Consider the following 26209-nt stretch of genomic DNA (forward strand, 5'->3'; position numbering starts at 1 on the left):
CCAAGTACACAGGATTTTTTATTGCTTTTAACAACTGAGATGAGCTCGCTCCAAGGAAGTGCCTCAGGAAGCAGCGGGGAGATCAGGCCTAGAAACAAACCTGCCCATAAGAAATACCTCTTGTCGCCACCTCCCCAATTTCCAATCACCCCTTCCCATTCGCCAGGCCTTACTGAGGGGCGTTTCTCCAGCACAGTTCCTGCGACTGCCAAAATGCACAAGAGTCCAGCTCTTCTTCCAACCTTGTCGAACTTTGGAATTCCTCTTCGTGGTTGGGGAGGGCAGGAAATCAGGTGCCTAAAGGGTGATTTCTCTTCAGTTCTCCTCAGAAATATCTTGGAATCCCTGGAGTTCGCGCAAGCCCTGTTGCCGGGTGGGGCGAGGGAGGAAAGAAAAGCGACCTGAATAGAAATGCCGTGACTGATTCAGTATGCCCACACCTTCTGTCCGACGGCCACTTTGCCTCACAACTGCACCCCGGTCCTGAACTCCCCATGAAGTTTGGGGCAGGGGAACAACTGTGGGGGGCACGGCACCCGGGGTGAACACCGGGTGCCATTTGATAAAGCTACACCCCTGCTTCTGTCTCACTTCCACACAGGAAAGAAACCCTTGTCGCCCCCCCGCCCCCCCGACCTCAAACCACACCTTGAGAAAAGGGCAGCACCTTCCACTGCAGCTACAGGCCCCCTTCTCTGAAACAACTTGACACTTCCAAGATGGCACATTCTCTCCCTTCCACCTCACCTCGTGGCAAGAGCATCACCCAGTTTACCCCATTACCTCTAAAACCATCCGGATATTGGCTTTGATCTTGGCGGAGTCTGTGGTGAGGGTCTCAGCGGTCCTGTTGAGAGAGAAATAATCCCTAAGTAGGTAAGGGAGAAGGATGGATCCAGGCCAATAAAACTTGGCAGCATTTAGATCTCATCTAACTGATCTGTAACAGTGTCACCGCCCAGGAAAATAGCCAAAATATTTTCCTGAGTCGAGTTACCTGACTACACTGGCTCCAGGTCAGGACAGAGACCTGTGTGGTTCAGAAGCCTCCATAAGGCTTGCAAAGGACATATATATGTGTTTGTGCCAATGTTTTATGGTTTCTTGCCTTTGCCCCTCTTTGGGTATAATGAAAGCCCTTTAGTGTTGAATTTACTATTTGCCCATTGTCTAGGTTTATATTTTAGCTAGGTTGATTTAAGGTTCTGTTGTTGTTTATTTAGGATAGTCTTGCCTATCAGTATATGTGCTTGCACTCTCCAAGGTTTTCTCTAACGTTTAAGGTTAGAAATGTTATTTTTGATATTTGTGTTTGTTAGTAAAAGCAGTAGCCTGTAGAAGCTGATATTAAGGGACAAGGAAGTTAGCCCTGGAATTCAGCTTAAACCAACACCCAGCCAACTCCTCAGCAAAGACAAAGACCCCTTTGGTTTTGCAAATTAAATCTGATGACAGCACCCAGAGGTCCCAGCCGTTGGAAAACGTGTCGGGACCACCATTGGACAGTTTGAACTCTCTTTTGTTGCAGAACTGAGGCGCAGGAGCCTCAGGTCATAACCGAAGGAAATAGCCCGTCTGATAACAGAGATAACTGGGTGCGGTAGCAGACCCACCCAGTTCTATGAATGGACCTTCTCCACTTTCCTTTCAGCACCATTGCGAAGTCTTGCGGGAAGACACTTGGCAGCGGGATTTTGTGATCCCATTCACAAAAGTTGTAATTGTATCTTTCTCTTGTATTAATGTTTCTTTATTGGTGTTCGGTACGGGACCTGCCCCCTTTACCTGCCCCTTTGCCCCTTTTGATGTGTATGTATAAAAGATCTCCTATGCATGCTTTGGTTACGCATTCCTCTTGCCTGGAGTTTGTCACCATCACCTCCCTAATAAAAATACTCTTTGCATTGAGAGAACACCGCTTCCCCATGGCGCCTCCAACTAGGAGTTGCTTTGGCAGGCTAGAAATCATCACTTATTGTTACCCAATGCAGACCTTGTAGCAGTGTAACAACAGTGGGGATTTATTTAACCAATCAAAATCCTACAACTCATCACTGAGATACCACAGCAGCATGGCCTCTCTGCAGACAATCAAGAAAGACTGTATCTAATAGAGAAAACATCTAGTGAAGGACGGCACAGGGGCTTTTATCAGCCCAGCCCCCCTCTGAGGAGCCAGGTGGGAAAGGTGATTTCCTCCAAAACTTACTCGGTCAACAGCTTGGTCTTCTTCTCAATGAAGGCCAATGCCTCAGGCAGTGTCAGCTGTGCATAGAACCCATACCCCAGAACCACAAAGATGGTGGGTAAAAGATACAGCGTCTGGCCTGCATCAAGACAGGGGAAAGGGGTAGAAAATAAAAGGTGCTGAACTTCTGCCCCAGCTGGCTAAGACTAAAGGTGGGAGGAAGAAGCAGAGAGGAACCCAACTTGCTATTAAAGGGGGTTAACACCCACAAGTGGCAACTGTTTAAAAGGTACAGAGAAGTCAGTGGCCTTTAGTTATCCATGATGAAGAATATCTGCAAGAGAAGCAACGGAATGAAGTTGTGAGGAAAGCAAAGGAACCTCATCCCACGGAAGCTGTGTAGGATGGACGTCACCAGAGAATTAAAGATCACAGAGAATTAAGGCCCTCTTGACAGTCCCATTAAGTAAAGCAGTGGTTCTCAAACTTCCTCATGTTGTGGTGACCCCCAATCCTAACATTTATCCATTTTACAGATGGAGAACACTGATGCAGAGAGCCTTAGGCGACCTCTGTGAAAGGGTTGTTCGACCCCCAAAGGCAGGAGTGGGCAATTATTTTTTCCATGGGGCCGCATAAGAAACAGAAAATATTGTGGAGGGCCGGGCCAAAAGGCAGGGGGGCGAGGCGCTTTTGAAAGCCCCGCAGAAGCCGGAAGCCAAGGCAACCGGCTTCTGCGGGGCTTTCAAAGACGCCGCCCCCGGCACAGTCAGGGGCCAGGTCATCCGGGCGGGTTTATGGCCCGCTTCATATAATGCCCAGGTCTGCCCAAAGGGGTCGCGACCCACAGGTTGAGAACCACTGATTACTAAAGAAACTCAGTAAGCAATCAAAGGGGATCAAAAAGGCCAGGCTACTACAATGCAGATGCCCTCACTAATTGATTATTTATTTATTTATTTATTTATTATTGTATTTATAAACCGCCCTCACCCGGAGAGCTCAGGGCGGTGTACAGACACATAGGTAGCGCATATTAAAATCTAATAAAACTGTTCAATTTAAGATAGACATTGAAATAATAGGCTCTACGTCATTAAAACCAACCCCATTAAAAAAAGCAGCTGTTCCTAACAACAAAATATCAGTGGCGTCCATCTACTAAATCCCCTCAGAGGGAAAGGAAGGGGGGAAGGGACTCAGCATGTAGTCCATAAGATGATGACTATAAGAGGAAGGGGAAAGTAGAGAGGGAGCCATCAGCGGCCGGGCCTCCCCGAAAGCCCGGGCGGAACAGCTCTGTCTTACGCCCAGGCCCTCTACGGAAATCATGGCTAAAGATCCCGCAGGGGCCCGGGCGTAGCTGGAGGTAGAAGACTGTTCCACCAGGCAGGGGAGCCCAGAGCTGTAAAGAAGGCTCCTGCTTAGCAGCCGGGTGGAGGCCAAGCCGCATCATGGAGAGGAGGCCAAGGATCACCAGATAAGTTGGCTCTCTACCCGCCGAGGCGGCGCAGAGGTCACGATTTGGGACGTGATGGGGCAGAGGCATGAAAGTCCCAAGCTTGGAATCACGGAGGTCCCCAGACCGCCAGCAAGGCCGTAAAAGCGTCAAATACCAACGCAGCTTTGGAGAAATGAGTTCGGAATTCAACGCGGTAACCAGCGGATTCAAGGCTGACGAACACAGGTGAGAATATATGCCCTCTTGCGGCACCCCCTGTGAGAAGACGGGCCGCCGCATTCTGGACCAGTTTTAGTTTCCGAATCAGACGCAAGGGAAGGCCTGCGTAGAGCGAGTTGCAATAGTCTAACCTGGAGGTGATTATGCTATCTTCATGGCTACCCACATGCTAAATGGGTGGATCGCACCCAACACATGCAAATCAAGCTTGCTAACTGCACCCTTTACACTTGTTAACAGAAAAATGGCTCTTTCTCCCACCCTGGACATTCCACAGGTACATATACTCCACTTGCTTTACTACCATCAGATCCTCTGAAGATGCCAGCCACAGATGCAGGTGAAACGTCAGGAGAAAATGCTACTAGAACACGGCCATACAGCCCGGAAACCACACAGCACACCACTAAAGAAACTGGCTTGTTGGCATGCAAGAGGAGGCCTTATTTATTTATTTCATACATTTATATCCTGCCTTCCCCAACCAAGGTCAGGCTCAGGACCGCAAACAACTTATTTAAAATCAGTTAGCTAATACATAAAAATTTACTAAAAACTTTTGGTGGCAGCCCCAAGATTATGGGACATAATCCCAGAGAGGTGCGCCCGACACCCTCACTCTCAATCTCTAAGAGGCAACCAAAGCCAATTTCATTCAGGTCAGCTTTTCATTCGTTTAGTGTTTCTGCCTATTGGCCATTTTGAACTGATGCGTTTCTATGGTTTTTTGTTTTATTTACACTCTAAGCTGCCCTGAGTTTTATGACAGAAAAAGTGGCCACTAAATGCTTTGAATCAAGAACGTAGGTAAGGGGGGGGCTTCTCGGGTTTAAACCCCCCTCCATTACATGTCCGAAGCTCCGCCCCTCGTTTGTATTTTGTATCCCCTGGCTCCATTTTCCCTAGCTATGCCTCTGCCCAGAGGGGAGGGCAGAAAGGACTGCTGCCTGCCAGCTGGGAGCCCAGCGAGTGGGGGGGGGAGGGGAGTCTACTGTCCCTGGCCTCCGAGAGCTGCTTTTATAAGCACTGAGGCTGGGGGTGGGGCTTGGGGAGGTGTGGCCACGCTTTTGGGCCGGGGAGGTCCAGGATTAGATCATCTCCAAACCTCGGTAGTGTCCAAGCTAAATGAGCTATTATATGTGAATGCATGTAATGGGAGCGCAGCAGCACTTCTTCTGCAAGGAAAGATGACAGGGATGATATTACAGACACAATCAGTGTTGGGTGGGAAACCACCAAGAAAGTTCAGGGCTGCTCTGCAGAGGCAGGCAATGGCAAACCACCTCTTTATTTATTTTTATTTTTTTTAAAACTTTTATACCGCCCCATCCCCTGGGGGCTCTGGGCGGTGTAGTCTCTTGCGGTGTAGTCTCTGTTAGTCTCTTGCCTACAAGATAGCCAGAAGTGGAGGCATTCCTCCCATTGGGCAAAGTGGGCAGCCGCCCAGGGCACTTCCCACTCCCTCCACCGTGAAGTTGACCAAGTGGGCGATTTGTGCCCTGCCCGGCCCAGGCTAGCCTGAACTTATCAGATGTGGGACGCTAAGCAAGGTGAGCGCTGGTTAGCACCTGGATCAGAGACACCAAGGAAGAGTTGGGTGACAAAACAACTCTACTGGTCGCTTGCCTGGAACACCCCACGGGATGGGGTCGCCACGAGTCAGCTGCAATGTGACAGCACATTCTTTGTGATTCCAAACGTGGTTCTTGGTGAGCCACGGAATGACAGACTCTTTGGCCAGGTCCCCAGTGCAGTTCACACCTCATCTTAGGCAAGCCAGCCTCTTACAACCTCAACACACACACCCCATGCGTTATGTGGGATTGATAATGCTGTAAGGAGGAGGTTACGATCCTTGCCTCAAACATTTGCAATACAGGATATAAAAAAATTGAGTATTATTAGCCGACCTCTTTTTCCGTCTTTGTCCCCCATTACATTTAACACCAAGAGGACTGAGGAATGGACCATTCAGGCAGTGACTATGGGGAGAACTTGTGTGGCTGTGTTAATAGCACTGGCTAGAAAACTTTAATCAGGTTTCTGTTTTTACTGGTGTTCACCTCAAGGAACAGTCAAGGAGCCTTATAAGAAGAAGAGAGTTATGATCAAGATCCGAGTCTAGTTGCTCCTTAAAGATCTTCAAGATCTCCATGGCACAACCTTTCGAGAGTCAAAGTTCACTTGCTCAGATTGGAACCCAACCAAAGGAATTTTGACTCTTTAAAAAATGCCATCTTTTATTGATGGAAATTAACGTAACCGAAAAAGAAAATGGAATCTTATCTTAGTTACAATTCTAATAGAGGAAACAAAATTAAATATGTCATATTAATAATTACCAATATTACCAATATTACCTGTTTTTGATAGCAATTCTACTAGACCAAAACAGATTAATAAAAAAACTTTAATAGATTACAATTATAAATGTCTAGAGCTCTTCTCACAAAATACAAATTGCATCGGCAAATTATAATCATTTTAATATATGTATCCATTTGTCTATTTCCTGTAATATACACCCTTCATTTCAGCATCATTACCCTTGTTTTTTGGGGGGAGGGAAATAATATTTGCACTACATTTTCCCTTTGTCTTGGAATTCTTGGACTGGTTTCTTATTTACAAAGAGGCTTATCTGGTGAACCAGATGTGTTTCTGCACTCCTGCATTCCTGCTGGGTTACCTTGGGCTAGTCACAGTTCTCTCAGCCCCACCTACCTTATAAGGTGTCTGTTATAGGGAGAGGAAGCAAAGGCCACCTTGAATCTCCTTACAGGAGAGAAAGATGGGGTATAAATCCAAAACTCTTCTTCTTCTGAGATTTTTGGAATACTTTTGGGTAGTATCCCTAATAATGTTGTATTGGCATCCATAGCAAATTTGATTTTTTAAATGTTCTGTATTTCTGCATGAATATCTTTCCAAAGCTTTCAACTTTTATGTGCATTTGCCGTATAAAGAGCCATCCACTTCTTTACATTTCCAGCATCCTCCACTACAGATCTCGTCCATCTTCTCGATATCCTTTCTGAATTGTGTCAATCCCCTTATTGTATTGCTTGCTGAATTAATTTCCTTTCTTAATCCTGAAGCTAGTTGAAAATATATGGTTTGCCTCCTTCATTTTCTGGGGGGCCAAGGCTTAATTACTCCTTGAGTGTCTATCGTATCTCCATATCATATCTCTTGAAAGTTTATTCTGAAAACATGTTGGTCTTGAAGGTATCACTGGACTCAAATCTTGCTTTTCTGCTTCTACCACCGGAAACTATCCAGTCAAGAATTGCATGGGGGAGGGGCAACTTTACACCTTATGCCACATAACAAAGAATCTCAGCCACATAAGAACATAAGAAAGAGCCTGCTGGATCAGACCAGGGTCCATCTAGTCCAGCACTCTGCTGCTCGCAGTGGCTCACCAGGTGCCTTTGGGAGCTCACATGCAGGATGTGAAAGCAATGGCCTGCTGCTGCTGCTGCTGCTTCTGGTCTGCGAAGGCATTTGCAATTTCAGATCAAGGAGGACCAAGATTGGTAGCCATAGATCGACTTCTCCTCCATAAATCTGTTCAAGCCCCTTTTAAAGCTATCCAGGTTAGCTGGATAGCTTTATCCACATGCTTGTACCACATGCCTGTACTGAGTGCAAATCCCTCCTCTTCCTTCCCCTTACCATCTGTCTTTCTCAAATGAATGTCCCCCTCTTCCCGCACCTTCTGCTTCTCGCAGCCAGTATACAATCAAAATTATTTTGGCTCACTGCCAGCAGGAAGCAGAGAGAGAGAGAGAAATGTCTTCACATTCAACGCATCCATTCGTGCTTGGGGGAGAGTGAGAAAACAGCCTAAATTTGGCATTTGTTATGCTACGTACCTTTCTGGCGCACATCAATTATTTTTATCCAGAAAGAGTTCATTTGGGGATAAGAGCTCGGCCGTTCTTGCCCAAATCCTGCAAGTTCCATCACGCAAGCTTATTTTATTTATTGCCTTCATTTAGACCCTACCTTTCTCCCACCAGGAACCCAAGGTGGCTCACATCATTTTCCTCTCCTCAATTTTATCCTTATACCAATGGTGGCGAACCAATGGCACGGGTGCCAGAGGTGGCACTCAGAGCTCTCTCTGTGGGCATGCGCGCACAGAGTTCATCATGGGGGGGGGGAATTGCCCCCCCCACACACACACACATCTAGGCTGGCCTGGGCTGCTGGACTTGATGCATGTGCACCTCAGCGACCAGAAAGGACTCAGCTGGTGGGCCTGTGGCTCAGCACCTGTGCTCCAGGTGGAAACCTTGCTACCCGGGAGAGGAGGGGCAAAGGTAGGCAGAGAGATGCCTAGAAGAGTAAAGGGCGCAGATGCTGCACATGTGGGACTTCCTGGAGGCTACAGCAGGTTGGCCCCTGCTCGAGGGGGTTATTCAGGTTAAATTACCGCGTTGGCACTTTGCAATAAATAAGTGGGTTTTGGGTTGCAATTTGGGCACTCGGTCTTGAAAAGGTTCGCCATCACTGCCTTATACAATTATTTGAGGTAGGTTAAGTGGGGAGATGGTGGTGCATATGACTGGACCAAGATCACCCAGCAAGCTTCCATAGAAGAGGAGGAAATCTGAACTTGGGTCTCCCAGATCCTGGTTTGACTGCCTAACCATTACATCATGCTGGCTTTTTTGGGAGGAATGGTGGTGGTTTGTGCATAGCAAGTTTCTGCAAGCCAAGCCAACAGACACCTTTCAGATCAGTTTGGTTCCAGGGGGAGAACTCCACTTATCCTACTAGTGGGACGGGGCTGTCTAAAGCTCCCTTGGGCCTTAACTTGGGAAGGCAGGGGATTTCTAGGAATTCACATTGTTCTTTTCACTGGCAGTCTTCAAGCATCGGCTGAATATGAATACTTGTCAGGGATTTATAGGTGGATCCTGCACTGAGCAAGGATGTGACGGCCTGTATGGCCCCTGCCCACTATATAATTCTATGATTCTTCCCTTGGGAATCTTTCCTACCCACTCAATCAGACCCCAGGCTGTGAGGGTTTATACACCCAGTTACAGCCCCTATGAGCCAAACTGTAGCTGTTAGCTGCAAAATTATTTTTTGCATTTATATGCCTCTTTCCATCCAACCAGGTTCCCCAAGGCAGCAAACACAAACACATTAGAACCTTTGAACAATCAAAAGCTTCTAAAATTACAGCTCAGCAAAAACGCACAAACAACATTTGAAGCATTTATATGTCTCTTTCCACCAAACCAGGGTCCTCAAGGCACCAAGCATAAACATAGGATTAAAATCTTTGAACGCTCAAAAACATTTAAAATTAAAATTCAGTTAAAACACATAAACAACCTCAGAACCAGGCAGGAGGGCCTAATGAACGTTGCCAAACAAAACATAGTTCTAATGTTTTGGTGCCACCACAGATAAGGCCTTTCTGAGGCTGCCACCAGACTAGCCTCTGATGGTGGAGGCAACTGAAGCAAGGAATCCCAAGATGACCTGAGCATATAGATAGTTTCACATGGGAGAAGGTGGTCCAGCAGTGGCGTAGGAGGTTAAGAGCTTGTGTATCTAATCTGGAGGAACCGGGTTTGATTCCCCACTCTGCCGCCTGAGCTGTGGAGGCTTATCTGGGGAATTCAGATTAGCCTGTGCACTCCCACACACGCCAGCTGGGTGACCTTGGGCTAGTCACAGCTTCTCAGAGCTCTCTCAGCCCCACCTACCTCACAGGGTGTTTGTTGCGAGGGGGGAAAGGCAAGGAGAATGTCAGCCCCTTTGAGTCTCCTGCAGGAGAGAAAGGGGGGATATAAATCCAAACTCTTCTTCTTCTTCTTAAGATATGCTTCTGTACACATCTGCTTCACAGAGGGTGCTTGTGTATTACTCAACGCCTCCCCAACACAGTTTTTCTTGACCTGGGACATTATCCACCTATCTCCTTCCATGAGTCATCTGAAGCTATCTCCTCAGCAGGCAGCGGCCTGTATCACGTAATTCCCATAACTGAAGGGTAATTCCTTAAGAGGCGTCAATGATTTCCATCAATGTTTCTTCCCAGTGCAGACCCTCACCGTATCCCCTATTTTCTTCCACTGAGTCCCAGGAACAAAACTGGGAGTGAGGATCAGCAGGCTGCAGAAGAAGAGGGAAGTGGAGAAAGTCTCCACAAGCAGATCTCATCACACACTGAGACACATCTCATCTGCCTTCCAGATGTGGCATACAGCATTCAGAATCATGTGGCCGTGGCTGACAGGGGATTGGACTAAATAGCCCTCTGTCTCTTTCCAACAGTTATCATACCACCTCTGGTTTCCTTCCTTCTATCATGGAAGCATATTTCTTTTGTATACTCAGATCTCCCTTGTATACGCTAAACCAGTGATTCTCAACCTTCCTAATGCCACGACCCTTTAATACAGTTCCTCATGTTGTGGTGACCCCCAACCCTAACATTTATCCATTTTACAGATGGAGAACACTGATGCAGAGAGTCTTAGGCAGTGGTTCTCAACCTTCCTAATGCCGCGACCCTTTAATACAGTTCCTCATGTTGTGGTGACCCCCAACCCTAACATTTATCCATTTTACAGATGGAGAACGCTGATGCAGAGAGTCTTAGGCAGTGGTTCTCAACCTTCCTAATGCCGCGACCCTTTAATACAGTTCCTCATGCTGTGGTGACCCCCAACCCTAACATTTATCCATTTTACAGATGGAGAACGCTGATGCAGAGAGTCTTAGGCGACCCCTGTGAAAGGGTCATTCGACCCCAAAGGGGTCATGACCCACAGGTTGAGAACCACTGCTCTAAACATATCACCATAGAGCAGCCAGGAAACAGAGGGATAGAACCGGCAAGGAGGAGAAAAAAGCCCCACACAGGAACGGGCTCTTTGCACTACTTACACTTCAGCATTGACATAAAAATTGCAGCCAAGGTCAACTTGGGTCACCAGCTCCCGATTTCCTGTCTCCTAAGAAGAAATGACACCAGCTTACAAACTCACTTGGGCTCCTCAGGACAGAGCTGGCTTCACAATAGCCACTCCGGCCAGCAGTCTGCTCAAATTGGCATGCTACTTCAGAATGTATGAGAACTATCGACTATTTAGAGCTACAAATGAAAGACTTCAGAATTACCTGTAACCGCTCAATCACGCTCTTCAGTTGTAGGTACTGGGCGATCTTCTCATAGACCTCATCCCGCTGCTCCAACACTTTCCTAAGGGAAAACATCAGTGACAGCCAGTTGGGGTAGTTCATGTTATTTCACCACCCCGAAGAATGCATGCCCTGGCCTGTGAGGTCCAGGCTAAACTGATCTTGTCAGCTCTGGCAAGCCAAGCAGAGTCAGCCCTGGTTAGAACTTGGATGGGAAACCCCCCAGGAAGTCCAGGGCTGCTACACAGAGGCAAACCACCTCTGTTAATCTCTCACCTTGAAAACTCTATGAGAAGGCCATAATTCAGACACAAACTAACATTACTTTTCACCACCAAACAATGGGTCCTCTTCGTTATCTGGCTCATGTCACCAGTCCAGGATAGAACAGGCATAAGCAGTAATGCCAGTGCTGTAGGGTTAGAGAGGTTCTGTAATTTGGAGAACCAGATTTCATTCCCCACTCCTCTACATGAAGCCTGCTGGGTGACTTTTGGCTAGTCACAGTTCTCTCTGATCTAATCTGTCTCAGCTCCACTGATCTCACAAAGTGTCTAGTGTGGGGATGGGAAGAAAAGGAAGTTTAGATTTATACCTTGCCTTTCTCTCCTGTAAGGAGACTCGAAAGGGCTTACAATCTCCTTTCATGTTCTCTCCCAACGACAGACACCTTATGAAGTAGGTGGGGCTGAAGGAGTTCTGAAGAACTGTGCCTAGCCCAAGGTCACCAAATAAGTTGCATGTGTAGGAGTGGGGAAACAATTCCAGTTCATCAGATAAGAGTCCACTGCTCATGTGGAGGAGTGGGGAATCAAACCCAGTTCTCCAGATCAGACTCCACCACTCTTAACCACTACACCTTGCTAGCTCTTGAGGGAAAGAGTTTGTAAGCCGCTTTGAGACTCCTTACGGTAGAGAAAACCAGAGTATAAAAACCAACTCTTCTCCAGTATAATGTCCAAGAATGAGCAGATGGGAGATGGGGAGACCAAGGGAGATGGGGCACCAACACCACTGTAAGCAGTCACTTAGCTGGAGATTTGGCCCCACTGTCCAAAACTACAGGGCCTCAGAGACCAGGAGCTTGCCCAAGGCAGAACCCTGTGGAAGAGGAGGAATCACTCACTGGAGATCTCTTTGCAGAACATCACTTATGAAACCTTCGTAGCGCAGCACCTTCTCTTTCACTTGTTGCTCATCCAGCATTGCCATTGGAGTCCCCAAAGAGTGATGGTGACAAGGAGGAGGAGAAGTTCACCGCTGCAGCCAGGGAAAAGGAAAAGCATATCTCAAACCAACAGTCCTGGACACAAATCGGAACTTATTTGTGAATTATACAATTGGCCACTGCAGTTAAGATCTCTAGGAAGGCAAAGGCGCCCCAGCCTTCCACCACCCCTCTTCCTCTGCATTTATCCCATCACTCTAATGGTCTACACCAGTGGTTCCCAACCTTTTTTCACCTGCTTACCCCTTAGCAACCCTAAAACTGTATCCCCATATTAACAAACCATTTCATTTTTTTCTGGCGGGTACCCTGGAGGTAAGCACACCCCAGGTTGGGAATCATCTGTCTAAACATTTACCTGGCTGGTCCGCAGCTCCTGGAAACAAGTTATGATCAACTAGGAAATAAAGGGGGGGGGGGGCTAAATTGATTTCTTCCTTTCTTTTCCTCTAACAGATCCTCCTTCTGCAAGCTGCCCTGTTTTTATAGTCCAACACACGCGTTTTTCTGTGCTCTTCCAAAGGTACAAAGAGAGCGACAGCAGAATATGTCCCAGGCACCAAGTAATTCTTATATATACAAGCTTTGGAAGAGGTCATGGAGGGCGTCAGGAACGCGACCCAGCACTTCAAGCACTCAATCGAACCCCAATAAAATCCCAGAGGGAAACGTCCCACAGGGAAAACACAGTAAGAACAAAAAGAGTGCTTCTTTCTAGCATTTTCCTATCGCTTCCTCTCGTATAGCTGCCATTGCCATGGTTTCTTGGTACCTGTACTGATAGGAGGTTGCCATTTGCGGGGCTCAGCTCTGGCAGGATGCTCTAGCCGCTAATCTCTATGGTTGTTTCCCTTTGTAGTTTAGGGTGGTGACAAGGTGGGGATCTACTTCCGGGTTGAACATCCGGGTACTTGGAATGTTATTCTGAACTCGTCCAAGCTTTTCTACTGCAAACTTATTAGCTTGCAAATAATTTACTAGTAATTGTTTCCAGTGAAGTTTCGTATCCGTGTTTCGGAATCAGGAAACGCAACGGAAATGGTAGACTCGTCTCTCTGAGGTCACTTCCGGTTTTCTTGTTAAATTTTTTTTAACAAACCGGTTCTGAATCTTCACAATGGCGGCGCCGGAGCTATATCTGGATGGTTCGATTCGCTTTTGGGTCCTGTTGCCCGTGGCTTGGATCGCGCTCGCCGTCGGGATCCTGCGCCTGCGTGTGGCGACGTTGTTGCGCGGGGAGCGCGAGCTGGGCTGGCCCGAGCAACGCCAGGACACGTGAGCGGAGGGAGGGGCGTAAAATGGGCCACGCCCACCTTCTGAAACTCGCTGCATGGTGGTTGATCTGGTTGTGTAGGAAAGTTGTCGATCTTTTATGTTGCAATAGCAGGACTGACTGTGCAAGGTTACAAGTGTCAAGAAAGTGCAACTCTGATAAGAAGCCTGGAAAGTTTCATAAACACTTATTGTGGCATTGTGAGCCTGTCATAGCATAGCTAAAGTTGATGCATGTGCACCAAAGGGAGAGTACAATGTGAAAGTGCTAACTCAAAATTAATCAACTAGTTCAGTAGTGGCTCCCTTCAGATGCTAGAAGACACTGCTGCCTTCCAGTCTGGATTAAATGTTCCCAAGTCCTGTCCTGTGGTACAGGGGAGCAAGCTGCAGTACTGCAGTCAAAACTCTTCTTTCAGCCTGAGTTCGATTCTAATGGAGGTCAGTTTAAGAACATAAGAACAAGCCAGCTGGATCAGACCAAAGTCCATCTAGTCCAGCTCTCTGCTACTCGCAGTGGCCCACCAGGTGCCTTTGGGAGCTCACATGTAGGATGTGAACGCAATGGCCTTCTGCGGCTGTTGCTCCCGATCACCTAGTTTCAGTTAGCTGGCTCAAGTCTGACAGACTCCATCCTTCCAAGGTTGGTAAAATGAGTATCCAGTTTGCAGGGGGTAAAGTGTAGATGACTGGAGAAGGCAGTGGCAAACCACCCCATAAATATGGTTTGCCTAGTAAATGTCATGCTGTGATGTCACCCCGTAGGTCAGTAATAACCAAGTGCTTGCACAACAGACTATCTTTACCTTTAAATCCTGCCTATCAATCAATAGCTGAAGCTCATGCACCAACTGCACCCTCACAAATAATTTGTCTCCTGAAAGAAGATCCAGAATTATGTAGCCCCTACATGCTCAAAACCTTTGCCTGAATCATTTGCCACAAGCCTAGTTAATAAAGTCTTCCCAGTTTAAAGAATACTTCAGGGAGGGCTTCTGTTATATACCACATCATTAAGAGGTGACACAAATTACTAACAGGGCCTAATCTATCATGACATACAAAGGCACAGTCAAATGGACCTCTACAACATAAAACCAGCACAATAAAAAACCACAAGGATAACAAACAAAACTACAAAAATCAACATTTTGGCACAAAATTCTCAGTCCCATTCATCCTCAAAAACACTGCGGAAAAGGAACATTCTTTCTGCTTCCTGAAGAAGACAAGCCAGATGAACTTGTCCGTAAATTCAGTTAGTTTAGCACAGATTGCATTCTGTAATCTAGGGGCCGCTGCCGAAAAGATCTAGTTCCCATTTTTGGTCACATGGTACTCAAAAGGAGATGGAAGAAACCCAGGCCTTGAAGATGACCCAAACAATACGGTTGATATAGAAGCTAATTGTTCTTCAGGCAGTACAAGCCCAGACCACTGAGGGTTTTCACAGTCAAGAAGGGGTGGGTCTGTGGCTCAATGGAAGATCCTCTGCTTTGCGCACAGAAGGTAATAGGTTCAGTCCCCAGCATCTCCATGTTAAAAGGATCAGGCATCGAGTGAAAATTTGCCTGTGGTGGTCATCTGTCCTCAAACAGGGCCTAGGCCTGCTGGAACATTCTGTCCAATGAGACCAGGACCATGTGGGATTTAATGCAGTTCTGCAGGGCCTGGAAGATTTAGCTGTTCCACCAGGGATATGGTTGAGGCAGCATCAGTTACCATCTTTAGCCTGCCGCCCATGCCCCCCTGACCACCCCCTGTTATTAGATAACAGGTTCTGTTTTTATCCGCCCGTTCTTTTTAAGATTTACTGGGGCTCAGTAAAAGTAGATGTTTTTGTCATTTTGTTTTTTTAGTATTTAAAGTTTCTTTTAAATTTCTATCCGTAACAAATAGTTATTGATGTATTTATTCGTAGATTCATGCGGGAATCTGCCCCAAGCCCAAGAAGTAAGGGCCAGAATAGAAATTTAAAATAATTTTTTAAAAGATTCGGTGTAAGAGTAGCTTTCTGTATATGCACATGTAAGAAGAGAGCCTTGAATTGCATCCATCTAGACAAAACTAGCCCCAACCTGGATAGCTAATTTGACCTTGTCAACTCTCAGAAGCTAATCAGGGTTGGATTTGGATGGGTGATCTCCAAGGAATACCAGGGTCGTGATGCAGAGGCATCAAACCACCTCTGAACAACTCTTGCCGTGTAAACCATATGGTGTTGCTCTCAGTCAGCTGTGACTTGGCAGCAAAAAAAAACCCCCTAAGTTTTTAAACCTAAAAATATAATCTTCCCCTCCTAATTATTACCAGTTCTCATGGTTGTTCTGATAATGTTTCCATTGCAATTACCTGTGTCCTAAAATCAATGATCCCTTCCGAGACTTCAAGATCTCAGAGGAAACAGTTATTATTTACAGCATGTTTATTCTGTCTTTTTGCCTTTGTGTGTTTAGCTGCATGCCAGCTTTCCCTCTGTGACATTGCAGGGGAATTCCCAGAGCCATTCTAGTTGCCAGCATGGTGTAGTGGTTAAGAGCAGTGGACTCTAATCTGGAGAACTGGGTTTGATTCTCCACTCCTCCACATGAACAGCAGACTCTTATCTGGTGAACTGGATTTGTTCCCCCACTCCTTCACATGAAGCCTGCTAGGTAACATTGGGGTAGTCACAGTTCTCTCAGCACTCTCTCAGCTCCACCAGCCTCACAAGGTGTCTGTTGTGGGGAGAGGCAGGAAAGGAGTTTGTAAGCGGACTTTAGCCTTCTTACAGGAGAGAAAGATGGGATATAAATCCAAACTCTTCTGCTTCTGCCTCACTAGTTCACAGGATGGGAATGTCTGGTCTTATGGCAGTAGCTGCAGGTCAACAGTCAGCATTTATACCTTATGTGTAACACAGAAATTATGTTGCAATGACTGTTTAGGGGAGTGTTCTTTGTCCGTCAGGCAGATTCTGGCCCGTAGCCGCCTCCTGAGGGAAAACGGACGGTTCCTGACTCATCAGGTGAGAGACTTCCTGTTCCATTCCTCATGCAGTCCCTGGGGCAGTCTTTCTCAGCAGGCACACAGGTTACCACACATATGTGGACCTCATTTTGATGTGGGACACTGACTTGTGGAATCTCTTCTCCACACGGGGCTCTGTGCAGGTTCCAAAGGGTTCTGTTCATGCAGTTCGCAAAAATGCTCTGGAGAATCTTGTCCAAACATTGCATGAATAATATCTCCAGCAGGAGAAAATAATCCTGGCAAACAGATTAGCCACCTCACGTGTTCTCAGGGGCTGCTGTAGTCTCCAAACAGGCCCAGAGACAAGCGATTATGTTATTTACATTGTGTATAAATATGTATATTTGCAAACATGTTGTGTGTGAGAAGTAACAGTAAAATACGGAGTGTCTACATTAATTAGAACTTGGAAACATGATTTTTCCCCTTATAGGTAATACTGTGAGCAAACTTTTATCTATATATATGAAAAGCGAACAGTGTTTTTGTTGATGATAGTATAACTCAGTAACTGCTGGGCCAATTCCTCTGAAAATTCCCAGCCACTATAGTCAGCCAGGCGAGAGTGTTTTTAGATGTTCACATACCTGAAATTTCACACCTGGCCCAGGTAAAACACCTTTTTCCTGGTGCTCCCTAGTGAAGGACATGCAGCTGCCTGTGTGTAACTGTCACCCTTAGAATGTTCATGCTGCTTAGAGTGTTCACTCAGACGGCCAGATATGAACAGTGAAAACAGTACATAGGCAGTAACTCGAATGGAAGTGAAACACATACACACACATACACACAAGGGAGAAGGGAGGGAGGGAGAGGGAGGGGGAGGCATGCAAGGGAAGAGAAGTGAGAGAGGGGAGAGAGTGAGGGGCGGCATGCAAGGGATGGGAGGGAGGGGCCAGGCACCCTAGATTCCCTGAATACTGCAGTTACAGTTAAGAAAACCAGGCACGCATTACTCAGGAGTAAGCTCGGTACAGCAACCGTGACATATGGGTGCTGTGTGGTTTCCGGGCTGTATGGCCGTGTTCTAGCAGCATTCTCTCCTGACGTTTCGCCTGCATCTGTGGCTGGCATGTTCAGAGGATATGATGTTGGGAAAGCAAGTGGAGTATATATATCTGTTGGAGTGTCCAGGGTGGGTGGAGAAACATTGTCTGTGAGTAACAAAGAAGGCAACCAGGTCAATAGTTGAGGGCATCTGAATAGAAGTATGAGTAACAATGAAGACTATAGCATGGGAGTGTCAATGGAGATAGCAAGGTCACTGGTGGGAGCATCTGAATAGAAGTATCCTGGCCTTTGTTTCTTTTGTCTATGGTCATCCCAGTTTGTGTGGAGCTGAGCTAGACACCGTCTTGACTCTTAGCATTTTTTTCAACACCGGCGTTGCCAAGTTCTGTTCATTTTCATAGTTTCTTCCTTCCTGTTAAAATTGTCCATGTGCTTATGGATTTCAATTGCTTCTCTGTGTAGTCTGACGTAGTGGCTTTCAGAGTGGTAACCACTCATACTTCTATTCAGATGCCCTCAACTATTGACCTGGTTGCCTTCTTTGTTACTCACAGACAATGTTTCTCCACCCACCCTGGACACTCCAACAGATATATATACTCTACATGCTTTCCCAACATCATATCCTCTGAAGATGCCAGCCACAGATGCAGGTGAAACGTCAGGAGAGAATGCTGCTAGAACACGGCCATACAGCCCGGAAACCACACAGCACCCAAGTGATTCCGGCCGTGAAAGCCTTTGACAATAAACCGTGACATACTTTGAATGGCTGCGTCGCGCCCGTCAGAGGGTTTCCTCAGAAGCGACACCCATTGCCACCAACCAAACTTACTCCCAGGTAAAGGATCATGACCAGCCAGCCTAGATGTGTGGGAGGGGTGCCTTTCCATTCCCCCCCAAGGAATGCGGGCACACACATCAATGACATCGCGCAGTATCAGGCTGCGTGTTTGCATGAGCACATACTGCTGGCCTCTGCAATTGATTGGCTGCTACTGTTCCTTTTCCTTTTCACCATAATAAGCCACAGCAATGCGTGGCTGGGCCCCGCTAGTTGTTGATAAAATGTGGGGGGGCCAGAAAAAGTCGCAGGGTTTGAGGGGGCACATATCTACCCCATGGACCACCAATGGGCCATTTCTGGCCTAAGCACTGAAGGGGACATAATTTCTTCCTTGTTTATGTTAAGTGTCTTTTTCCCCCTGTTGCAAATGCTGCCTCCAGGATTGCTTTAGCTGTGCATGGACAGAACGAAACATTTATCCTTTCCTCCCATGCCTCACACTCATCAACAAAACCTCTCCTAGGTTGTCTTCACCCTGCGGGGGGACATGTATGGGAGGGGGGGCTGTGGCTCAGTCGAAGAACTTCTGCTTTGCATTCAGAAGGTCCTAGGTTAGATCCTGGGCATCTCTAGGTAAAAGGACCAGGTAGAAGGTGATAGGAAAAACCTTACCTGAGACCTGGGAGAGCAGCTGCCACTCTGAGTAGACAGTACTGATGTTGGTGAACTGATGGGCTGATTCAGTATAAGGAAACTTCATGTGTGTTCATGTGTGTAATCTTTTCTCCCCAGTGTGGGAGACAAACATCTTGAAGGTGGCCTGGTTCTGTGCATTGTTGGAGGCTTTCATGGCCAGAATTAACTGCCTGTTGTGGGTTTTCCGGGCTGTGTGGCTGTGGTCTAGTAAGAACATAAGAAAGAGCCTGCTGTATCAGACCAGAGTCCATCTAGTCCAGCACTCTGCTACTCGCAGTGGCCCACCAGGTGCCTTGGGGAGCTCACATGCAGGATGTGAAAGCAATGGCCTTCTGCTGCTGCTGCTCCTGAGCACCTGGTCTGCTAAGGCATTTGCAATCTCAGATCAAGCAGGATCAAGATTGGTAGCCAGAGATCGATTTCTCCTCCATAAATCCGACCAAGCCCCTTTTAAAGCTATCCAGGTTAGCTTCCTCCTGTGGCAGCATATTCCAAACACCAATCACACGTTGCGTGAAGAAGTGTTTTCTTTTATTAGTCCTAATTCTTCCCCCCAGCATTTTCAATGTATGCCCCTTGGTTCTAGTACTGTGAAAGAGAGAGAAAAATTTCTCTGTTAACATTTTCTACCCCGTGCATAATTTTATAGACTTCAATCATATCCCCCCTCAAACGTCTCCTCTTCAAACTGAAGAGTCCCAAACGCTGCAGCCTCTCCTCATAAGGAAGGTGCTCCAGTCCCTCAATCATCCTCGTCGCCCTTCTCTGCACTTTTTCTATCTCTTCGATATCCTTTTTGAGATGTGGCGACCAGAACTGAACACAGTACTCCAAGTGCGTTCGCACCACCGCTTTATATAATGGCATGACAGTTTTTGCAGTTTTGTTCTCAATTCCTTTTCTAATGATCCCCAGCATAGAGTTTGCCTTTTTCACAGCTGCCATGCATTGAGTTGACATTCCCATGGAACTATCAACTAAGACGCCCAAATCCCTTTCCTGGTCTGTGACTGATAGCACTGACCCCTGCAGCGTGTATGTGAAGTTTGGATTTTTTGACCCTATGTGCATCACTTTACATTTTGCTGCATTGAACTGCATTTGCTATTTCTTAGCCCACTCACCTAATTTATCAAGGTCCGCTTGGAGCTCTTTGCAATCCTTTGCGGTTCTCACCACTCTCATAATTTGGTATCATCTGCAAACTTGGCCACCACGCTACCCACCCCTACTTCCAGGTCATTTATGAAAAGGTTAAAGAGCACTGGTCCCAAAACGGATCCTTGGGGGACACCACTCCCCACATCTCTCCATTGTGAGAATTTCCCATTTATACCCACTCTTTGCTTCCTGTTTCTCAACCAGTTTTTAATCCACAGGAGGACTTCCCCTCTTATTCCTTGATTGCTGAGTTTTCTCAATAGTCTCTGGTGAGGAACTTTGTCAAAAGCCTTGTGGAAATCCAAGTAGACAATGTCTACTTGGTAGCCAAGGACTAACTAGTAACATGAGTAACATACTAACTAGGACTAACTAGTAACATACTAACTAGTAACATACACGCTACCCACCCTTACTTCCAGGTCATTTATGAATAGGTTAAAGAGCACTGGTCCCAAAATGGATCCTTGGGGGACACCACTACCCACATCTCTCCGTTGTGAGAACTTCCCACTTACATCCACCCTTTGCTTCCTGTTTCTCAACCAGTTTTTAATCCATTGGAGGACTTCCCCTCTTCATTTTCATCTCCTAGAATTTCACTCACATCTACAGCTGGCATCTTCAGAAGCCAGCTGCAACATGCCTCAGAAGTTGTGAGGAGACCGTCAGGAGCTAAAACCACTACACTGTGGCCACACCGCCTGGAAAACCCACAACAGCTGTCTTTTTTTCTAATGAGCACATAGCAAGGGAGGAAAAGTTTGAAGTTTCTCTTTCTTACTGCTCAGTTTTCCTTCTCCATAAAGCCATTTCTGCATGCTTGTGTTTACAAAGGAGAAGAATTGTTGTAAAACAGTTTGGGGGTTTGGAGGTGCCAAGCACGTACTTGTAAGAAGTTGAACCTCCTGAGAAACCGAGTAAGGGGCTCACTTGAATGACTGCTTCCATCTTCCCACTAGGTCTCTTCCCAATGTAATATTTGGACTTCAGAGCTGGAAATTCCAACATTTGATTGAAACCAGAATGCTCATGTTACTAGTTAGTCCTTGGCATGTACAACCAGTAGGGCACTTCCATCGCTGGAGCTAGTGGTCAATGGACTGTTAACAGATCGTACAAACTTCAAACCATTGTCAGTAGCCACACAGTAAATGGTCAGATGATCCTCAGAAATAATGCAGAAGGCTGTCAGCGATTGGCCAAGCACATCTTTCGTTTTTTCGGAATGAATGTCAAAAGCACTAGATCAGCTGGAGTCAAAGGAGCTGTTTTGTTTTTCTGCTTTCCAGCTAATTCATTTCGTTTATGTGCTTTTTCTGTAGCAAAGTCTGTATCTGAAAGTTAGCTCAGAGCAGAAGGGTACCTTTTAGAGTGCTCTCCTCTTTCCCATCTCCCTGCCTTTTATCTGAGACTCTTTGTGACTATTTCCATCAGCTACCTGCATTTCTGTTTATAAGGTATGAAAGAAGTGTTTTTGTTTGGGTTACATGAAACAAGTGACTACCATAAACACTATTAAAGAAACCAGTCCCGGAGTGTGGAGGCAATTTCAACTTGAAGGGCAGAGAGGAAGATGTATGAGATAGTGGTGAGAACGCTGCATAAAGACCAGGGTGGCACATGGGTTTAAACCAGCCATTCTCAACCAGGGTTCCGTGGTACCCTGGGGTGCTGTGAGCATGTCCCAGGGGTACCGCAGCAACACTACCGCCCCCCCCCCCTCATTTTTGTGGTGTCTCCCACCGGCACCAGCAAGGACATGGAGCTGGCCCATGGGGCAGGGCCTGCCACAAGGTCAGCAGCCACCATCACCCCCAGTGCTTCCCTTCACCCTGGGAGGGGAAGGTGGGGTGTGTGGCAAGCAGGGGCAATGGGAGGGGAAGGTGGAGGGTGGCAGCAGGGGTTCCGTGAGATATGAAGAGTGAGGTCAAGGGTACCCTGACCTCGAAAAGGTTGGGAAACACTGGTTTAAAAACCCACTCTGTCATAAAACTCAGTGGGTAGCCAAAGGCCAATTCCTCTCAGCTTGGTCTACCTTGCAGGATTGTTGTAAGGATAAAACGGAGGGATGAAAGGGGGATAAAAATCTGATAGACTGGCCTTGGAACCAGTGGAGTAGCGCCAAGGGGGCGAGGGGTGTGCAACACACCAGGCGTGCAGGGGCACAGGGCACACACAGGCCCCGGGCACAGTTCCCCCGTGCTCTGGCCCTGCTTGGAACCTTCCCTCCTTGGCTCCAAATCTGACTAACCTTGTGAAGTAAGAAATTCTCCCTTTGAGCTTTACCATTGGGACTCTTTAGTTTGGAGAGGAGACGGCTGAGGGGGGATATAATTGAAGTCTATAAAATTATGCATGGGGTAGAAAATGTTGACAGAGAGAAATGTTTCTCTCTTTCTCACAATACTAGAACCAGGGGGCATCCATTGAAAATGCTGGGGGGAAGAATTAGGACTCATAAAAGGAAACACTTCTTCACGCAACGTGTGATTGGTGTTTGGAATATGCTGCCACAGGAGGTGGTGATGGCCACTAACCTGGATAGCTTTAAAAGGGGCTTGGACAGATTTATGGAGGAGAAGTCAATCTCTGGCTACCAATCTTGATCCTCCTTGATCTCAGATTGCAAATGCCTTAGCAGACCAGGTGCTCAGGAGCAGCAGCAGCAGCAGAAGGCCATTGCTTTCACATCCTACCTGTGAGCTCCCCAAGGCACCTGGTGGGCCACTGCGAGTAGCAGAGTGCTGGACTAGATGGACTCTGGTCTGATCCAGCTGGCTTGTTCTTATGTTCTTACCACAGTCACGAGGTCACCAGCCAGCCTAATGATCCATTCGTAGGATCGTGCTCAGGGCGACCGAAGAAATGCCCGTGTAGCATTTTGAATGCTCGGAAAAGGCCCCCTTTGGCCATTTGTCTCCACTCACAGCCTTTTGTGGTATTTCCACAGGGCTTCCTCACGCGCAAACATTACTTCAACAACCCAGAAAACGGCTTCCTCCGCAAAACGAAACGCAAGATGCAGCTGCGAAACCCACTGACAGGTAACGAGAGGGGCTGGGAGCTGGGCTAGCAGAGAATTTTATTTATCTCAAAGCATTAATGTAGGCGCAGAACAAGTATTGAAAAAATCTTTTAAGTTTCCATACTGATATTTTCTCTAATTGCATTGCCTTTATGATTTTATGCTTTAATTATGATCAATTAAAGATGAACCAAAGTAGGCCTTTTGCTTTCTGGCTTTCGTTACTAGCCAGATCAGCAAAAAGCCTGGATGAAATACCCTTTGTTCTCAATTCTACATGGGAATGTATGAGATTATGAACTAAGTTGTTTTCGAGGTCTTCTTGCCCTGGCCCGGCACCTTGAGTCTGCTCTTTTCTGATACAAAGCGAGAACATGGCTAAATGTTTAGGCTCTTTGTCTCGAAACGTAGGACAATAGAAAACAATAACTGATAAGGGGAAGTTGGGCCTAAGTTCAGAAGACGTCAAAGGCAGAGTACTGACATCTTCCAATAAGGGCACAAGTTTGCCCCATTCCCACCCTTTCAAATGATTGATGGATGACGATGAACTTTGGGGTGTATTCTTTTTACTGCTATTCTGATGTAACCTCTAAAAGTAAGAGACAGCAGCCATTTTAAGGTGGCTCCCCTGATGCTGTTTTGCCCGTCTGTTGGCGTGAATAAAATATTTATCTGATTTTATTCCTTTGTCGGCTTAAGCTTTTTGGCTTAAATATTTTGAACCCGTTACCCTGCTGTAACATTAATACTTGCCTTTCCCTAAAGGGCTCAAGGTAGATTTGGGCCTTCTGCTGGGACCTGGGAGAAGCTGATGAAATTCTACCTTCCTGTCACGGGAAATCCTCTGGCTCCTGGGAGATTCGCCTGTCTTGTCCACGTGGTTGGAAGTGCATTTGTGCAGCCACAGGGCTCATGCAGCCCAAGAGATTCGTGCACCATGGGCTTCTGCCCCTCTCCCTGGCTGGTCCAGATGTTTCAAAGCTGCCTGCCAAGGCACACCTCAAGCCACCAGGTTGTCTGGTGAGCCGGTTGGCGATTCTCGGGCAGTGCGGGGCCTTGGCAGCAGTGGCGTAGGAGGTTAAGAGCTCGTGTATCTAATCTGGAGGAACCGGGTTTGATTCCCAGCTTTGCTACCTGAGCTGTGGAGGCTTATCTGGGGAATTCAGATTAGCCTGTGCACTCCCACACACGCCAGCTGGGTGACCTTGGGCTAGTCACAGCTTCTCGGAGCTCTCTCAACCCCACCCACCTCACAGCGTGTTTGTTGTGAGGGGGGAAGGGAAAGGAGATTGTCAGCCCCTTTGAGTCTCCTGCAGGAGAGAAAGGGGGGATATAAATCCAAACTCTTCTTCCTCTCTTCTTAGTATCCTTGGCTCGTGCTGCCTAGTGGTGGGCCATCTCTGATAAGGCCTGGAAACCTTTGACAGAAAACTGGGGTTCTGAGTTGGGGAGCTCACGCTATAACTTCAGAGGTTTCACTGTGCACCTGTTGGATCACAGTCTACACAGAACCATGCTTTAATTCTTCCCCCCCCCCCCCCCCGCATCCCCACCACTTCAAGATCCAACCATGGTTACGGAGATGCTGAAAGGGAACATCATCAACGTGCTTCCCATGATCCTCGTTGGAGGCTGGATCAATTGGGCCTTCTCCGGCTTTGTGGCAAGTGAGTGAACAGGAGTGAAGCCCGGCGAGAGAATGGTAGAGAGGTGGGCCAGTGGAGTTTGACAGCCAAAATTCCAGTTTGCTGTGATGTTCCTAGCCCTTGTAGCTTTCATAGGTCACTATAGGCCAGTGGTGGAGAACCTTTGGCACTCCAGATGTTATGGACTACAATTCCCATCAGCCCTGGCAGGGGCTGATGGGAGTATGTAGTCCTGCTTATCTGGAGATGGATAAGGTCCACTCCTGGAAACTATAGGCCCATTTTGCAGCAGGGGAGAACAGAGTCTGAACGTGGCTTGCCCACAGCAAGCTAGTGTAATGTGGCAACTAAGAGAGAAACAGTAGGGAATCAGGAAGTCCCTGGTTCAAATCTTGAACTCAGCAGGTGACCTTAAGACAACTATCTCCCAAACCACCCCCTTCCCCTCCAATAGTCTACAACACAGCGGTAATGGTAATTGGCCGATCTCACAAGATTATAGCAAGGATTACAACGCTAGTGCACGTGGGACTTCTGAAAGCGCTACACAACTGCAACAGGTTATTGTCAGTATGGTTCGAACTCGGGTTCCCCAGACGATTTGCAGAAGGGGTGGACCAAGAGTGTTTTCAGGCAACCTGCAGAGGCAGGTGCACAGCAAGAGAGGACATGACGCAGATCAGGAAGGCAGTTGAGGGGGGCGAGGGTTGTGGATGGTGGAGCGGCAGTAGAGCTCGGTAAGGGGGAGAGCTGGCTGATTCTCTTTTCCTCCCAACCTTCTAGCCAAGGTTCCCTTCCCCTTGACCCTGCGATTCAAGCCCATGCTGCAGCGTGGAATTAACTTGCTTTCCCTGGATCCCTCTTGGTAAGCACTTCTTTGCGAGGGGAAGGAGGGGGCTGCAGCCCTGGGCCCCACTCCAAAAGACCAAGGTTCCCTGCAATGGTCCCTGATCGCTGTTCTCTCAACAGGGTGAGCTCCGCCTCCTGGTACTTCCTCAAGGTCTTTGGCCTGCGTCGGGTGTACAATCTCATCCCGGGGGAAGAGACGGGTAAGAAGCAGCTCGGAAATCAGGAAGGAGGGTGTTGTGTTGAGCAGGCAGTGCTCAAGTGGGACGAGTCCTGGGCTGTGAGGAGTAAGCCATGACAGGAGGGTTGGGGTGAGACTGTACCATGTGGGAATTCATCGCATCGCTCAAAATGGTGGAGAAAGCTGTTCTGATTATTAAAGGGGGGGGGCACAAGGCTTGTGGGTGGGGGAGCTTGGTATGGCTCCAGGCCCCTCGACCCACATTTGAGCCTGGCTGCAACTGTGGGGGTGTCTGG

The 26209-nt window shown here is 47.3% G+C and overlaps 2 protein-coding genes across 6 annotated transcripts in view; one reads left to right on the top strand and one right to left on the bottom strand.

The window, feature by feature from the left end:
* UXT (ubiquitously expressed prefoldin like chaperone) lies at positions 1-13501 on the bottom strand. 4 transcript variants are annotated; one of them, XR_007243963.1, is made up of 7 exons: positions 12629-13472; positions 12169-12302; positions 11022-11103; positions 10788-10855; positions 2210-2327; positions 784-847; positions 1-363 (listed from the first exon to the last, which is right to left on the bottom strand). XR_007243963.1 is itself a non-coding variant. In XM_048490060.1 (6 exons), exons 2-6 carry the CDS (start codon positions 12252-12254, stop codon positions 316-318), a joined length of 348 nt encoding a protein of 115 aa, XP_048346017.1. In that variant the 5' UTR covers positions 12255-12302; positions 13370-13501; the 3' UTR covers positions 1-315. The 4 variants fall into 4 exon arrangements, 3 of the variants coding, with proteins under 3 accessions (XP_048346017.1, XP_048346016.1, XP_048346015.1); XM_048490060.1 differs by lacking the exon at positions 2210-2327 and having other exon boundaries at positions 13370-13501; XM_048490059.1 differs by lacking the exon at positions 2210-2327 and having other exon boundaries at positions 13043-13375.
* Positions 13388-26209, top strand: part of LOC125429183 (ER membrane protein complex subunit 3-like) — an 18349-nt gene continuing 5527 nt past the window's right edge. The window contains exons 1-6 of one of the 2 annotated variants that reach the window (XM_048490057.1): positions 13388-13545; positions 16492-16549; positions 23163-23256; positions 24803-24907; positions 25670-25751; positions 25856-25935. In XM_048490057.1, the coding sequence (XP_048346014.1) occupies positions 13388-13545; positions 16492-16549; positions 23163-23256; positions 24803-24907; positions 25670-25751; positions 25856-25935 (577 nt within the window). Of the gene's footprint in view, positions 13546-16248; positions 16550-23162; positions 23257-24802; positions 24908-25669; positions 25752-25855; positions 25936-26209 lie in introns of those variants that run through there. The other variant, XM_048490056.1, reaches the window with a different exon arrangement.

The sequence above is a fragment of the Sphaerodactylus townsendi genome, linkage group LG03, assembly GCF_021028975.2.
Source record: "Sphaerodactylus townsendi isolate TG3544 linkage group LG03, MPM_Stown_v2.3, whole genome shotgun sequence".
Taxonomy (NCBI): domain Eukaryota; kingdom Metazoa; phylum Chordata; class Lepidosauria; order Squamata; family Sphaerodactylidae; genus Sphaerodactylus; species Sphaerodactylus townsendi.